Source organism: Hakea prostrata, chromosome 7 (genome assembly GCF_041222555.1).
Source record: "Hakea prostrata isolate BN-2017 chromosome 7, UWA_Hpros_2, whole genome shotgun sequence".
In the NCBI taxonomy this organism is placed as follows: Eukaryota; Viridiplantae; Streptophyta; class Magnoliopsida; order Proteales; family Proteaceae; genus Hakea; species Hakea prostrata.
In genome coordinates this window covers 52,706,332-52,724,588 of record NC_142606.1, presented here as the reverse complement: position 1 = coordinate 52,724,588, position 18,257 = coordinate 52,706,332, and the positions used below count along the sequence as shown (strand labels likewise).

Here is an 18,257-nt window from a genome sequence, read left to right as displayed (position 1 = left end):
TGGCCTCCTGACCCCCATAGTTGGGCCATTTCTAACACTGTTTTGCAGTTATCTTCACAAATCTCAAGGTTGAGTAGACTTTTGGACGCATCATCAAGAAACAAAAGGATGGTAGAGTAAATGATTTTATTTAAGATGACATTGGGAAGTTGTTGGGAAATTGCTAAATGAAATATGAACAGGTAAAAAGGCCATTGTGACCATATTTGAGTAATATAGGTGATTATGTTTTATAAGGGCCTTTTAAAATCAATTCTTGTCATATCCACCCATCTGGTCATCTACTATGTCATATCATTCTAGGTTAAGATACCTCCCCTATGGCACCAATCAACTCAGTTTAGTATCCTTCCCTATCTAGAATCAATGTATCCTATGGTTCCAACCAACTCGAACTACGCTTTATCTTAATCCTATTGGTCATCCACATATAATGGGCGGGAAGCTCTTATGTCTTCTCACAAGTTGGTTACCAGTCTTGAGCGCCCATGAGCTCAAGACTATTATATGCAACACTACCAATGAATGGTCCCCACAATGTGGTTGTGTCCTCTCACAAGTTGGTTATCGGTCTTGAGTGCCCACCACCCCATAGTGCTACCACGATCACTCAGCCTCAATACCCTTGTCAATAGGGTATGACATGATGGAGTGTCTAAATGTTTCATCTAGACCACCTAGAGATGTTCCCTAATCTATATGTTCCTTCTAAGGTTCCTAGGGTAATGGATAAACTACAACCTCAGATCAAGTCCTCTTTTATACTAACATGACAATGCACCAATAGTTCATGTAAACAATCATAATTTATAATTTAAGAGTATTACAAGAATGTAACATCTCTAAACAACAACATATAAGTGAATGTACAAGTAGAACATCACATTAAGAATTAAAGATATGTAGGTAATGAATCCCTCACCTTGTAATTTAGTTGTGCTACTTTAAGAGAAACCAAAAAGGTGTTTTAACATGTTCCCAAATAATCCTATTTAGATGTTAATTAAAGGTTAGGAACAACCCTCAAGGTCCTATGTCGAAAATAGAAACAAAACTAAAATTGATAGATAGGGGTCTCATGGATAGTAATGAGTAAAGGTTGCCCAAGAGACCCAGATCATTCAACCCAAGGGGGGGTATGGGTCGCCCAGGAGACCCATACCCCTTAAATTAATCCTGGGGCAATTTTGGGGATGGTTCTTCCTTGGCTCTTCTCCAATATTTAACCACATTTAGGTGGGGTTCTTACATGGTCTGTGGGACCTTCCAACGTGTTGCCTTGAAGTCTTGATCTACCTACCGTATCCGTTAGTGTTCGAGCAAGATCTTCTTCTGAACTTCCACAACTCACCAGCTTCATCAAGAACACCATCCACCTCTATTGGTTCTGATCTCAATCCAATGATCTCTATTTGGATGGTCTATAGTTGTCTTCTACCCGCACTCCAGTTTTTTGGACCTACAATATGAATTTTCTGGTTAAGATCATGGGAGATTTCACAATTCTCATTATATATTTTGCCTATTAAAAATAAATGAATATAATTTGTGAAACCCAGCTCAAACCTAGCCAGGACACCCTATCTGTTTTGAGTGAAGAAAGACTTGTTTAATGTTAGACCTTGAAGATGGACCTTGTTTTTGGTGTTACTATCTTTGAAAGCCTTAGGAAGTCATGTTAGACCTTTCCCTTAGTGTAGATCCATGTCCTGAAGTGATGGAAGAAGTCTCTGTGGGCCCTCTTTGTAGAAGATATGGTGTTTGACCCGAAACCCATGGATACTGATGATGGTGCTCCATACTTGGAATGCATTGTCAGTGTTAGTTAAGAATCTGCAGCCTGAAGAAGGAGAGTTTAGTTGGTGGACCTAATGCACTCCAGGACATGATTCGAAGGTAATTCCCTGATCTAGACTTGTTGATTGACTTGTAAGAGAAAACCCACCTCAATTTGAGTTGTTCTAGCCCTCCAGTTCCCTCCCCCAAGTTATGTCACTTGCTTGGTCGACTGAACCAGTCAACCAACCCAGTCGACCAAAGGAATTATAAGGTCGAGAAAATCTGGTTTTTGGTCATTTTGGGTTCTATTTATGTGGAACTTCATGGTTTTCACCCCATTTTACTGCTGGGACTCTCTTGGAACGTGAGAAGGCTCCTCTTAGCCTCCTCCTTGGCTTTGGTGAAGGTCTCCTTCAAGAAGCATAGTCTCTCTTCTCAAATCTCTTCCCCAAGGTATGGATTCTCTCTCTCTTACTCTCTAATCTACTCTCACCTCTTCTCTTTATTGATGTTGAAACCATGAAGATGGTGCTGCAACCTTGCAACCACCTCTTCATGTGTTTCCCCCTTTTCATTTGCTTAAACTCCTCTCACCCCATTAATGCTATGCTCGCATTTGATTCTTAACATTGCATTACCATGATTTCCTTCCTAGCATCATGATTTTATCACCTAAGCTGATTTCTATTGTATGCCAAGTCTGATTTTAGGTTAGTAATTGATCCTAATCTATTGTCCATCATTTTATTACTTAAATTCCCCAAAGTTCCTTGCATTTACATTTGATTTCATTGAAGACTATGATTCTAGCATTTAGAAATTAGGGTTTCAAATTGGGGTTTTCAATTGGGCCATTGGATCATGCTAATTCTTGTTATGTAGTGTTCTCATACTGTTACTATCATCCCTTCAAGTTTCTGATCGATCTGAGCCCCGGAAGATCAATTTCGGGCCAAAATCCACTATTCAGCCCCGACACTATTCATTTGGTCGACTAATTGGTTGACTGGGTCAGCCGACCAAGTCAGTCAACCAAGCAGTTGTTGAATTGTGTACTTCGCCAATTTGATCCGTTTGACCGCCGATTTTTCTAATTTCATTTCTAATCTTTCATCTATGTTTGTCTAGGGTCTAAGTACCATCTTTGGACAATTCTCTTTTGATCATTGGATTATCTTCATCGCGACTCGAGGTAAGGACGGTTATACCGATATAACATAGACTATTTGAATATTACACTGATGTTGAAAATTTAGTAGGCCTAGCTTATTGGCTGTACTTGGACATCATATGACTACTGTAGGTACCTTGTGACAGTAGCATCATATTTATATACTCTTATTTATCATGTCTAATCATTCTTGTTAATTACTTATATACTTGATCATGTGATGTTATGACTTATCTTTCAATATGATGAAGTATCATGTATGTCTGAGATGATGAAACTGAGAATGTGATTGGATAAGTATGATTTGGGATTGGAGAATGTCCTTTTGACATTTCTGTCATTGGACATCGGAGGGAATAGTATGGGATGTTTTCCGAAGATGCCCATCGACGCTTTCCCGGATCATTGGATGACATATATAGGACTTGTCTAGTGGTGTTGGCTAGGATGTCCCTGTCGTATCAGACCCGAATCGGAAGGGCATTGAGACCGAACGACCCGTGGTAGTAGTTTGGTTTGATGGGCGCTCAAGACCGGTAACCAACCCGTGAGAGGACATAAATCATATTGTGGATACTCGTTAGAGGCCATTTATTGATAGGGTTGCAAATAGCTAGACATGGGCTCACGGGCGCTTGAGACCAGTGAGTAATATCCGTGAGAGGACGTGAGAGCTTCCCGTCTACTATTTGTGGATGACTAATAGGGATGGTGAGTCCGTATTTGAGAGAGTCAAATACACTGACTCTAGTGTGAAGGATACCGTAAAGGATCCCGGGATGGAAGGAATGGACGTATCTAGATCTGAGTTGATATGACTGAGTAGATGACTTGCATTGGGCTAGGCTTTACCATGACATGCACCAATACTTATACCAATGGTGATGTGAGAGAGCGGTGACTTAAACCCAGCCATGGATTGTCCGAGATGGATGCAGGACCCAAGTACCACCGGAGAACCCAATATACCGAGATGGTTGAGGGAAGAGTGATTTGAGACCTACCCAAAGAAGTATGGTTCTATGACTTAAAGCATGTCTACCATAGAGACCAGCATACATAGAGTTAGATTCATACATGCATTGTCTGTTTCATATCATTTTGCATCATGCTATGTTTTGTATTATGTAATTTTTGTTATTATGAAATAACCTGCCTTGTTGAGTTCTTTTGAACTCACTCCTTTTTGCAACATCTTCTGTTAGACTTTTCTGCAAGTACTACTACTGTTGACTACGATGGTCAACACTTTGAAGACCAAGTTGGTGACTCATACCACACTGGTTATGGTGACTACATTGGTGAAGACCAACAATCCGAGATTGTTACTTATTTGGAGCAGTTCAGTCTTTGCACTTGTGTGCTAGTGTTAGGATATCGTCTCATTTTCTTTTTAACCTTTTATTTAATTCGTTGAGACTGTAGTTTAGTTTGTTCCCCTTCTCTTTGGGAACCAGTTATAACCTTTATTTCTATTCGATCTACCTTCCGCTGTTGTTGTAGAATGGTTCCCCCCCCCCCTTCATTTGCACTTTGACTATTTATTTTATTAGTATCATTTTTGCACTCTGATGTTCTTTTGTGATCCTTCTATGATCATTTCTGAACTTTTATTATTAAATTACTTGAATACAAAGATTTGTTCTTGCTTTTGATTATATTATTGTGCTAAGTGGATATGATCGTTCCTAAACTTGATCTTTTGGGCTATGGATCACTCCCTTGAGTAATCCAAGATAGGTTATACCTCGGTGGATATTGCGGGATGTGACAATTAAGAATTTAGATTTGGATGGTCTACAGTTGTCTTCTACCTGCACTCCGGTTTCTCGGACCTACAATATGAATTTTCGGGTCAGGATCATGGGAGATTTGACAATTCTCATTCTGTATTTTTCCTATTTAATATAAATGAATATAATTAAGAATTTATCTTTGGTAAAAAATGAAATGGTTTGATAACTTTTGTAAAAAATTAATTATGAAATTAAGTTTGGCATGTTAAAAGAAAATTGATAAAAAAAAAAATGGGAACAAATCATTAGGATTCAAGAGTGAAAGAAATGAAGAAATAATAAGATTTCCATAAAAAAGATGTTTGCTTACTATTATACCCTCAATTTAAATTTTAAGTAACTTGCATAAAAATGAATGTGATATGGGCCAAATGATACTAATCCCAGTTCAACCGGGTTCGGGTCTTCAACCCCGAGTGAACCATGTTTGAGATCGGTTTGATCAAGTCTCAACGGTTGCACACGAAGAACGGTTGTAAGGTTTAGCGTGATCCCGATCATTATGAGATACGTGATCGAATCACTATAGGCAACTTCCATTAAGGCAGAGTGGAAATTGTGCCAAGATTGGTAACTATCATCAACTCCAAATATCAATGGTGAAACCCTAAAGATCCAACGATGATCAAGAGAATACAAAAAAATCCAACAGTCGAGATCGAGAGGTAAAAACTATATAAACCATAACCTACGTACAAAGGAGGTATTTGAATTGTTTCCTTTACAATTATTTTCAATTTATAATCTGCAACTAGCCAGGGTCTTTGTGATGAGTTCTAAGACTGACTTAGCCTTCAAAGGTGGCCTCCTGACCTCACGGTCGAGCTACGTCTAACTTTATTTTGCAGATCATCCTCAGGGATCTAGAGGCTGAGCAGATTTTAGATGCATCAGAATGAAATTAATTTTTTTTTATCCAGAATGCATAATAGACAAAAAGTCTATTATGAATTTTTTTGAAAGTTTTTTCTATTTTAAATAAAAATGGGACTCAAAATGTATAGCAAATACATAAAGAAAAAAACCAGAAGATTGAAAATTAAAATTAATACTGAAAAGTCCTTAAATTAACTTCCTTTTGTTTATATTATTGATAAATTTTTGCCAAAGCATCTCTACCAGGAATATTACGAAAGATACCGTGACATAGAGGTATTGAAACGCGCTATTTATATTATATTGCCAAACATGTATGAAGAGAAAACCCAATGAAAATTAATACAGAAATTGGAAGGAACCAAAATTATTTGTTTTGTTTTTAATTTATAATCTATTTCTCCTGTTCTTGGTATCTTGCGACATCCAGATCTCTAAACCCACACTTGGGATTTTGGATAAGAACGTGACCGACAAATTCAAGTAAAGTACGTAGGTGGGTCCAGGCATATGCTGTCACGTAGCATGGTTCATGCAATAGAATTAGACGTGCGTGCGTGAGTCGTAAACTCGTAATGACTTCATTATTGTCATCTTTCTATGTGATTTGTTAAAGTTAATGTCAGCTTGTATATATAAATTTTATAAAAACTACACTCTCAAGAATGTAGTCATGAATGCATAAGGAGTAGAACTACCTCAAAATGTATTCTAAGAGTGCGTAAGGAGTTGGGATTCTGATTGTGTTTTCCTCCCACTTTTCCCACCGCACGTTTGGAAAATGGAATTTCCTTTAAGTTTCCTCCATGATGTAAGATGTATAGTGGAGAGCTGTAAAGAGAATATAATCCTTTAATAGTTAGAGTAGACAATCCAGACTTGAACATAAATTGTCCTGAATAAATTTTGGACCCAAAAAATAAAAGCGAATGTCATGGCATCCCATCAATAAGACAAGAAAAATTATTTTGCATTCTTGATAAAATAATTAAGTGTCTTACGTCCTTATAGTCACAGCGTTAGATGTACAAAATACCATGTGTTATGATCCGAGAATCGCACAAGAGAGGCTAACACGACAACAATCAAAAACTCCATTTTGAACCAGTCAGAGGCTATCACACACTATGGTCCATGTAATTGCATTGAGTCTACGTGCGTGAGTATTAATGACTTAATGATTGTCATCTTTGCATTGCAAAGGACTTATCAAAGTTAGGGTTTTTATGCAGCATTCACTGTTGGCTGTTGTCAATGGTGTTGATCGTGTTACGTAATCAAAATAAGATTAAATGGTTGAAAATCAAATACCAGGGTTTACTTGTAAATACAACTTTTTATTTTTACTTTGAATGGGGTTTAAAGTTTACTAATTTACAAAATCAAACCCTTCATTTACCTGACTCTGAAATCCCTATCCTGCTTAGATCCCCGTGACTCGGATGGAGATGACTCCCTCTACCCCAAATGCGAAAGATCAAAATGTAAACATCTCGATTTCCCTCAGCCAATGTTTTTCTCTTTTTATTTCCCCTTCTCGGACAAGGAAGAGAAACAAGGGAGAGAAACACCAGTAAAATAGAAGGAGCAACAAGTGGTAGATCTCTCTTTATGAGTCTGGACTACTTAGAATTTAGCGAGTTTCCTCAAATTTGGTCCATCTGGGTAGGTGCGTGGAATGGCCCTCATGTTATTGTTCCCTTTAATTTTTTAGTTACATTTGTAAATTAGGTTTTATGGACAAAATTAGGCATACGGTATTGCCTGCCTTGGATTGTCTCTTCCAATTTTTTATTTATTTATTATATCTTCCTTACTTCTTTACCATTGCATATGGGCAATGGGAGCCGTCTCCATCCAAGTCATGGGAACAATGACTTGAGAACCATTTCCATTGTTTAATCTTTTGCATTTGAGGTAGCAGAAGCCATCTCCATTCAAGTCACAGGGATCTAAGTAGATAAAATGAAATAGGGATTTGGGAGTGGGGTAAATAAGGGGTTTGATTTTGTAAATTAGTAAACTTTAAAACCCTTAAAATATAAAATTAAAAAATAGTATCTATAAGTAAACCCCGTCATTTGATTTTCAACCGCTCGATTTAATTTTGATTACATAGTGCGATCACTACAGTTGGCAGCAGCAAGCAACGGCTGCTGCAAATAAACATCCTCAAAGCTTATGTCATGGCGTGCCACCAAGTGGGCAAGACAAACTACTTGATGTCTATCTTTAATAAAATAATCAGATTTCAGTTGAAATGTTAACGTGACACCAAATGAGTTGTGGATAAGCTTTCCCCAACAAGAGTCCTGGAACCACAATGTAAATTTGGCAAAATCACTACAATGGTCATGAACCGATGATGATGATATTTGAAATTTTATTAATCCTCATGGATTGGTGTTTGGCAACCATTTTTTATTGAGATTTTGTTGAGTATTTAGTCAACAATTAAACCTCGTATTAAGAAGGACGTACCCAGTGTCGAAGCTCCCACACTGTGGGGTCTGGGGAAGGGACTTTCTAGGTATTCTTACCCCTGACTTTTGCAGAGAGGCTGATTCAAACTCGCAACCTCCAGCGCACAATGGAGAGACTCCACCATTGCGCCAGGCCCGCCCTTCTAATTAAATCTCGTATTAAACCATATCTTATATCACTAAGATCAAAATGAATGACACTTGACGTTGAAATTAATCTCACAAAATTTATAACCATGGTAATGACTATTGCATATGCATTAGTGTTTAATCTCTGTTTGTCCATGCTAAGAGGGAGAGAATTGTGCACTAGTTGTAGTTTGAATAAGGTAGCAAAAGGAAACTTAAAACATTTGTAGAGGGAAAAAGGTCTATCTAGAAGCATGGCTTCTAATTCTAAATACATGGTGGGGTGAGTTGAGATAATCACATTATTCACATCAACCTCTATAAAACATAAAACCTATCCTTGATTATGTTAGGACATAGGTTCATGGAGGTAAAACCCCATAAAGCTTTAAAAACCTAATCTAATATTTGTATTCAGTCTTTTTTATATGTGTTTTCTTGTCTTAACTAAACAAGGACCACTTTTAGTTATAATAAATATATTAAAACCTCTAAAACAGCAAAAAGTCAAAAGTCAGAGTATTTTAAATGCATCAATAAGAATGTTGTCGAACCACATAATTTTGGTTTTATTATTTAACAAGGTCGGCTCTAACTGCAATAATAATACGTGCATAGAATGGAAAACTATTGTTGGATTAAGACATGCTACCGTGATCTTTAGCAACCTTATCCTCCCGCTTTGGAAACAAACACTTCATATAGAGGTCTAGATACATACAACTAGATACTTTGTATCTAGGACAATCTTATACTAGAAAATGAGAGATATCCTATGAAAGGAAGCCCTCGCGGGCTCGCTCCATACTAGATGAATGCCACATAGATTTCATTAAAATTCAGCCAATTAAAACACCACGTGCACATATAATCAACTTAAATGAAAAGACTAGTTTTTCTTTAAAACAAACAAAAGCATATTCTGAGCGTTAAAATTTAATAGAATCCACGTGGCATGCATCTAACGGTGTGCCCCACAGGCACCACTACTTCAGGTGTGCTACCCAAGCAAGATGTCATTGTCGCACATTGATTTTGAATCTGCTTGCCACACGAAATGTGACAACAATCACTATCGAAAACATTCTTTTCTTGTAAATATTTCAACCATTGAAAGAAAATAGAGGTTTTTCAATATCTTACCAACGTCCATCCAGACACCAATTTCACAGTTAATAAAATTACTCAGTTTATGCACTCACCAACTGATGCTCATTGAACGGTTGTGAACGTATTGTATGCTATCTTTGTGGCACTGTTTCTCATTGACTTTATTTTCATCCCTAGCATTGCTCTTACAGCCTACTTAGATGCTGCTTAGATAGAATGCTCTAGTGATCGTCATTGATCCACTACAGACTTTTGAATTTTCTTGGGATCTTATTTGGCATCCTTGGGGTCTCACAAGCAAAGTATAGTTTCCCGCTCTTTTATAGAAGCAAAGTACAATTCCCACTCTTGTATAGAAGCAGAGTACCAAGCTATGGGGCTAAAGCTATTGAGCTTATTGCACTACACTATTTGATTGGAGAGATTGGTGCATTCCTATCTCAGCCACTGGTAATTTGGTGCGATAATAGAGTCATAATCCTCTCCACCCGGGCTTGCCGTCCTACTATTCTACAACACTCACATATGACTTGCCCCTTGTACACTAGCAGGCCATGTGTCAGGCTTTATATGAGGATGGGAGGAAGGGAGGACTGCTTGCTTGAGTGGAGAAGGATGTGCATTTGTGATAACATTTCACTCGCGAACTAAACATATCAAGATAGATTTTCATTTCATTTGTGGTTCAATATATTTTGAGGGTTTGGTCATTAAGCAAGAAACGCCTACCATAACCATACTGGTTGCAATGACTCGTAGAAGCCAACATGGTACTGAAACACTTTTGGTTTAAAAAAAAAAAAGGTGCGTATAGTACTGGGAAGGGAATATCCAATGCCAAACCAATTTCTTCATTTCTTACCTTATTATTATTATTAATAGATACTTGAAAATCCTTGAAAACGAATTGACATGACTAGTTCAATTCTTAGCTAAAGTTTTCAATTCAGAGGGAAGAAAAAACACGAAGGCATCCCCAGAAGAGTCTCTCTCCTCTCGTTCTCACTCTTAGCTAAAGTTTTCTGCACAGGGACAAAATTTACACTGGTGTCCATATCGTTTTCAATTTATGTCCGCCTGTCGCCATGATTTCATTAGAGACAAGCGGTATCTTAGTAATATAAATTAAGCCAAAAGTCCAAAAATTTTTGGTTTTTAATAAACCCATTGGGTGGAAATAGAAATTATTGCTTCTTTGTCATTGGTTGCCACCTGGTATACGGTGGCCGCCGCCACTGTTCTACTTCTGTTGACATTTGTTTAAGAAGATATTTTAATTTCCCGTGTTTAGACTTTAGAGTTTGCATTGAAAATTTGGCATAAAAGGATAAAAGGAGTTATTGGGTTTGTCTTCTTAATTGAAAGCAGAAGTCTTCAACGAGTATATCCGGTATTTATAGATTTTCTCAGAAGCAGCGAAAAGGGTCAGCTACAGTGGTGGTGGCTGTGAGTTCCAGCAGACGAGCAGGGGAGAACAAGGTTAAGGCAGTGATGGAGAGTACTTTGAAGGAGGTGAGAGATGGTGCTTCGGTGCTGGACATGGACCCCAAGTCCACCGTCGGAGGTGGTGTTGAAGACACTTATGGTGAGGATTCCGCTACTGAGGATCAGCTTGTCACCCCTTGGACATATTCCGTTGCTAGGTGAAACGTTCATTCTCTTCCCTTTTCTTAATTCTGTTCTAATTCTTTTTCTTCTGGGTTTTGGGATGAATTGGTGGTTGATCTCGTTGATGGGTTTCTCTCAAATTTTAGAATCCTAAATCTGATGCTTCTTTTGAATCATTTGTCGGATCGATTTTGTAATAGGTCTTCTCTTTCTTGTTTTCTTAACCTGTATTCTGGGTTGAATTGGTGGTTTTCTGAAATATGAGGGATTCCATGTTTTCTTGTTCTCTAATGTTCATTCCTTCTTTCTGGGCGAGAGTATAGATTTATATGATGTGGCCCAGAAGCAGACCTGGTTCTTTAGTTATTTTTGTTGTTTTGGGTGATAATACTTTTGTTGTCATCTTATTTCGTCATTCTCTCTGTTTCGTTTGTATAATACTTAACTTCAAGACTTCCCTTTTCTATTTTGAGCTTCTTCAATATTCTAGATGCCCACTTGAAAATTCATGGAGTTCTTTTGTATCTGGTTTCTTGTAGTAGTCTGCATGAATTGTTTATTTGTTTGGTTGGTTAAGTGTACAGTTTCCTGACCCTGGAATTTTGCTTTCCCCTGTTTTTGGATCTGGTATTTATTATTTTTATCTCTCCCTGCAGTAAATTCACTTAATTTATTAATAAACTGCACCTCTATGTGTCTTTCATCTCAAGCTGTGAATGAGGACTTTGTATATATATCTTATAGTTAACTTGAAGTTTACTACCGGGAGGTGCTCTGTTTTTATCAATCCTTCTCGATTACAATTGTCATTCCAGCACAGGCATCTGTGGAGTTTAAACTAAACGCCACCGTCACCCCCTGTGATTCTGATTTTATCCTCCAGTTACCTCATGCTTCTGCACAAGCAGAGTCAGGAGGAATTTTCCTATGCAGCCTTACTGCAGCCATTTTTGCTGAGAGGCTGCTTCTAACCTTGACCTCGAGCTATGACTATGATCCCGTCCATTGCACCAAGGCCCACCTCTTCATTGAGGCCTATAAATACTGCTTGTAAAGCCTTAAAGGGTTGTGTAAAATGTTCAGTTGGTAATTATTTTAACTTTATCGATCCGGGGAGGAAAAATAAATCTATCAGAAAGTTAATCTAGATTAAATCATGCTTGTGAACCTTTGTTAGATCTAGTGTTGGTGGTGCTGTGTTTTGATCAACAAGCCAGTGACTTGGTACAGCAGTGATCAATTGCCTAGTGTAGTTGGTGAGCCATGGTACTTCTAAGCTTTCTTAAGTTGAGCTTTCTGTCCCCCATTCCCCCCACGCAAAAGAAAAAAAAAAAATCTTATCTTTACCTGGCTGGCTTCTTGTCTCTTTGTTTGATGTTGGTGTTTGGGATATTTTACTGTGACAGTTTCCATTGCCTACTCAATGATCCATCTATGTAATACATCAAATCCTTAGGCTGTAGATTTGTAATATGGATCCGTATTTTGTTTCTTCAGAATCTTCTGAACTTCGTTGTTTTTCTTCGTTGTGCAGTGGGTATACTCTGTTGAGGGATCCACGCCACAACAAAGGGCTTGCCTTCACTGAGAAAGAGAGGGATGCTCACTACTTGCGTGGCCTTCTCCCTCCAGAAGTTGTATCTCAAGAACTTCAGGTTACATTTACAAAGATATGCAGATCAAGACTTTAATTACTGATCTTCATTCTGAGAAAAAAAATTATAAAGTATGGTCCAAACATTCTTGATTAAAATCCTTTCTCATTGTGCAATTCTAAACATCAGGAGAAGAAGTTAATGATAAATCTTCGTCAATATGAAGTCCCATTGCAGAGATACGTAGCTATGATGGATCTTCAGGTAGCTACTCACCAAGCATCCTGGTCAATTTTTGGATTCTGTGTTTCAATAAATGATTATCTTTGGGGTTTTTGGATTTTATATTATATATTATTTGAGAATTCCTTCCTGGTTTACAGGAAAGGAATGAAAGGCTATTCTACAAGCTTCTCATTGATAATGTTGTGGAATTACTTCCTGTTGTCTACACACCAACCGTTGGTGAGGCATGTCAGAAATATGGAGGCATTTTCACGCGTCCACAAGGTCTATATGTCAGTTTGAAAGAGAAGTATGGCTATTGACTACACCCATGTTTCATATTTGTTCGAACGCATAATGTGTTTCTTTTTCTCATTGCAACATTGTCTATTCTTTCAGGGGTAAAATTCTTGAGGTATTGAAAAACTGGCCTGAGAAAAATATCCAAGTTATTGTTGTGACGGATGGTGAGAGGATTTTGGGCCTAGGGGATCTTGGTTGCCAGGTAATAATTGTAGGATATTTTTTTCCCCACAGCTTATAGGTACCAATTTACAGATTTCAGTTGGGTAAGCATTTTTGTCTCTTGTATTTTTGATTGGTGCTGGGGAATCATTGATGACAACGTTTATAATGTTTTCAGGGGATGGGAATTCCTGTTGGAAAACTAGCTTTGTATACAGCACTCGGGGGTGTTCGTCCTTCTGCGGTAAGCATTTCCATAATTGAAACTGCCTAGTTTCATTGATCAGCTGTTGAAAATAGAATCTTTGTTTATGAATGCAATCTCAATTGTGTTCTTGGTCTGTGACACTAATCTCTAATTCTACTAGCAATGGACTCTGGTGCGACCCTTTCAACTTCGGATCATGATCCCTTTTATCTTCTTTTACGGTTATAAATTTGTATATTTCTTCCGGTTTTCATTTGCAGTGCCTGCCTATAACCATTGATGTGGGTACAAACAACCAGCAGTTGTTGAATGATGAATTCTACATTGGGCTCAGGCAGAAGAGAGCAACTGGCCAGGTCTTAAACTTGCAGCTCAGTTAACATGAGAAAGTTATGGGTTTCTTTTTTATGGTTGTATGTTTTTCTATTGTTCTATACATGGTTTGTACCCTCTGACTGCAGGAATATTCCGAACTTCTACTCGAATTCATGACTGCAGTTAAGCAGCAGTATGGCGAGAAAGTCCTCGTACAGGTATCCTCAGTTTTTCATTGAGATTTATAATGAGCCAAGTAATTGCAATAATTTCTGAAGCTTAACTCAAAGCTAATTTGTGCTACTTTAGCACCTTCTGATTGTTATTGCTATTATTCTTCTGCATTCCGCAGTTTGAAGATTTTGCAAACCACAATGCCTTTGACCTGCTTGCAAAATATGGAACAACCCATCTTGTACTCAATGATGATATACAGGTAAAACTGATGAAGATTCTAAACTTTATTTGTATCTCTGTGAAGTATGAATCTAACTTCAGTTTATGGTTTTGTTTACTTCATAGGGAACAGCAGCAGTGGTCCTTGCAGGGGTTGTTGCAGCACTGAGGCTTGTTGGGGGAACTTTGGCTGACCATACATTCTTATTTCTAGGTGCCGGAGAGGTGCTTCTCCGCATCCTTGTTCCTTGATTTTCTATTATAATTACTATGTTGCACCTTGAGGGGGGTTGCCACTTCAATAAATGTTTATGGTTTCGTCTTTGAGCATAGGTGCAACAGAGGCTCAAATCAATCCAAAGAGGTGGTTGTGCTTTTAAAACCAAGTTTGTAATACAAATAAGGCCAACTACTGCACCCACTTCTGAATAAAGTTGGGTTAATTATTATCTCATTTAGGTTGGGATATGGGGATACATGTTCACACATAGGAGTTTTAGGTCTGAAAGAGGAAATTGATACTTAATAATAGTCGTATTATTTCAGTGAAGACTAGTAGAGAGTTAAGGTTCATTATATAGTAGGACAAATTAAAGCCCAATATCACTCCTTCAAGCATGCCACTTGGAAGGGAACAACCAGATTAATCTTCATTCTTGTTTTAGGATTATAACATATAAGAAGTTGAAAAAGATGCTTCTGTGGTGATCTACCAAATAGCAATACTATCATTAGACGCTACAACTGTTATTTAAACTTTAAAAAAATTAAAAATGGAAAAGGAAAATAAATTGACCTGCAGGCCTTATAAAGGTTCTCCAGTTATAAAATCTGTGGAACCCTTATGAGCTAGACTGAAAATTCTTTTTCCAAGTTGTCTGTGGGATGGATTTGATGGGCAGGCTTCATCTGCAGTTATCTGGATCCTTTGTTCTGGCATGGGCGATTCCAATTTGAGGCATATTTTCTAATTTCTTGTCTCTGTGGATCTTCAATGAACTATATTGACACAATCAAGCCTCTCCTTTGATTGCAGGCTGGTACTGGAATAGCTGAACTGATAGCTCTTGAGATGTCGAAAAAGGTTTTTGACTTTCTTCTGACACAAAAAATATTCGTATGTAGAACTGTTGATGTAATGAGATTTATATTTTATCTTCCTTGCAGACAAAAACTTCTGTGGAAGAGACTCGCAAGAGAATTTGGTTGGTTGACTCAAAGGTAATGGAGGACTGAATGCTCTTAGGGCTTAAAATGCAGATTCTTTTTTTTGCCACTTCTCTTTTCTACTTCTACAGTAATTTTGTTCCAAATGCAGGGATTGATTGTTAAGTCTCGAAAAGAGTCCCTTCAATTTTTCAAAAAACCTTGGGCTCATGATCATGAACCTGCTAAGACACTTCTGGATGCTGTCAAGGTGCTACACTCTCTCTTTCTGTCTCTCCCCCCCCCCCCCTTTCTTTTTCTCTTTCTGTTGCCAAATGGTTTAGAACTCCTAACTTTATCGTCTTCTGTTGCTTTCGTAGGTAATCAAGCCAACTGTGTTGATTGGTACCTCTGGTGTGGGATCAACATTTACGAAGGAGGTGGTTGAGGAAATGGCAGCAATTAATGAGGTACTTGGTAAACCTGTGCTTCACCATTATGCTTCAGATGCTAGAAGCTGATGTTGATATATGAACTGCTTGCAGAAACCTGTCATTCTTGCTCTCTCAAACCCAACTTCACAATCTGAGTGTACAGCTGAAGAAGCCTACACATGGAGCAAGGTAAAACAGATTATACTCTGCTGCCCACTAAGCAAGAAAATTTTAAATAAAAAAGGGAAACCTGAATTATCTCTCCAATTCGCAGGGGCGTGCAATTTTTGCCAGTGGAAGTCCATTTGATTCTGTTGAATATGAAGGGAAAGTCTATGTACCTGGGCAGGTCGTACATTATTCATTTCTTGTCCTTAGGGTTTCACTGTATAACAAAATTATCAGTGAAATGGCTGACTTGTATTTTTCTCTTCGTGTTGGTTGGTTCAGTCAAACAATGCATACATTTTCCCTGGACTTGGATTGGGAGTGATAATTTCCGGTGCAATCCGTATGCATGATGATATGCTTCTGGCATCTGGTAAGTAGTCCAAAAGATTGTTGCAAATTTAAGTGATTACTAATGGCTTACAAATAATTTAGCAATATATAAGTAAAATGCAAGACCTACAAGATTTGTGCAAGTTACAGTTCTCTTGAGCTGATCTGCTTTAGATGAGTGGTGACTTACCATTATTGTTTGTGTGCATTTCTGGTTGGAACAGCGGAAGCGCTGGCTGCACAGGTGACACAGGAGAATTTCGAGAATGGCCTCATCTATCCTCCATTTACTAATATCAGAAAGATATCAGCACAGATTGCTGCAAATGTTGCTGCTAAAGCATATGAACTAGGTGAGTTCATTATACCATGAGATTCAGCTAATGCAAACTTTGCATGTCATCATTTCTAAAATAGAGCTGATCAAATCCAACATGTTTGTTCCTGTAGGTTTAGCAACCCGTCTCCCTCGGCCAGCTAACCTGGTTAAGTTTGCAGAGAGTTGCATGTACACTCCTACCTACAGAAACTTTCGGTGAATTGGTGGAAACGTCCACTGCAGTTTTGAAGTCTTGTTTCTTCTGCAGCATCTCTTCTATTTATCCCTGTGGTCCTCTTAGTGTTGTAACTTTTGTTTTCTGTTTGGCTCCAGCTCTGTTTGTAGCTTGAACATGTCGTTACATAAAATATATGAAATAAATAAACTCTCTTAACAGAACGACATGCAGATAGCGTTTATCCTGAAGCTAATGGAAACTCAGGATGACTAAAAAGATTGTGACTAAAAAGATGATTCAAAGAACTGACGAGGGATTTGGAGGGGATGGGAGTAAACGATAACATATACGACTCATAAGGCCAAACTTGTCCATTGGGGGTGACACCATCAAAGCCAACTTACTACAATTAATCCAAAACTCCAGGCCAGGGTCCCTATGCGCACCTAATTCCCACCCTTTTAAGTGAACCATCAAGTACAGCTTCTCAATGAAGTACCAAAAGTTTGCCCAACTTGATTTTTATTGACTTCTGACCACAACCATAATCAACTTCTTTTCATGGATCTGAGAAACTATCATTTTGAGATCTCTTCTTTTCACCTGTCTTAATTCTCCTTGCTAGGACGTTTCACATCAGTTGTGCCTTGTCAGTGACCTCCTATCGCAAAAGCCTGTGTCAAATGGAACTCATTTTGAACAAGCCCTGAGAATGCTTCTAACGTCAGCAAAAGAAGGTTGCACTAATGGAACTTTTAACTACAACAGTGCCTTGAGAGGTCTACTAACATTTACAGTAGAAGGTTCTGCCAATGGAATTTCATTTCGTTCGAGGTTTAGTACCAGTGGCTGATGGACTTGAGGAACAGGCTCAACTGCTCTAACAAGATTAGTACTTGCCTCACAGAAAGGTCCCTCTTGTGGCTCTTTGAGTTCATGGACATGTGAATATACTATTGGGACAATATCTAGTTGTCTTTGATATGTTCTAGGGTTTGTATACTTATTACTTCCAAGGAGGCTTCCAACTTCTATTTGCTCACTCATCAATGCACTAGATTTCTTGATCTACATCACACACTCAGCAATTAGTGGGCATCCTCCATTCTTTATCTTTCTATATTCGCTCTGGGGCATATTTGGGCAACAACTACTCCGCTTCATTACACCGTGGAAACATCTCATCTGATGCATATGAAGCACCATGAACCAATATAGTAGATCTAAACTTTAGAGCACTTGGCAACCTTTCATTGATGATTGAATACCTTGGCAAGGGCATGGTTGATCTTTGGGTATATCTTGCAAATGATTTTTATGCAATACATGATCAGGCACACTTGTTTCTTTTTTTTTTTTTTTTGGGGGGGGGGGGGGGGGTACATCTTAGCAATTAGTGCTAGTGGGCGTACTTCATTCTTTATATTTGCTATAACATATGCTCTAGGGCATAAATGACAAATAGTATGCTTTGCTTCTTTACATTTTGGAAACATCTCTACTGATACATATGCAACACTATC

At 38.1% G+C, this 18,257-nt stretch overlaps 1 protein-coding gene across 1 annotated transcript; it reads left to right on the top strand.

The window, feature by feature from the left end:
• Nucleotides 1–10,634: 10,634 nt before the first annotated feature.
• On the top strand, nt 10,635–17,144 carry LOC149011359 (NADP-dependent malic enzyme). The gene is made up of 19 exons (XM_089162197.1): nt 10,635–10,987; nt 12,487–12,607; nt 12,737–12,811; nt 12,931–13,082; nt 13,172–13,277; nt 13,416–13,481; nt 13,706–13,801; nt 13,907–13,978; nt 14,113–14,196; nt 14,283–14,381; nt 15,193–15,240; nt 15,324–15,377; nt 15,475–15,573; nt 15,683–15,772; nt 15,848–15,925; nt 16,011–16,085; nt 16,187–16,277; nt 16,462–16,590; nt 16,688–17,144. The coding sequence occupies exons 1-19, from the start codon at nt 10,836–10,838 to the stop codon at nt 16,774–16,776; spliced, it is 1,776 nt and encodes a 591-aa protein (XP_089018323.1). The 5' UTR covers nt 10,635–10,835; the 3' UTR covers nt 16,777–17,144.
• Nucleotides 17,145–18,257: the final 1,113 nt, after the last annotated feature.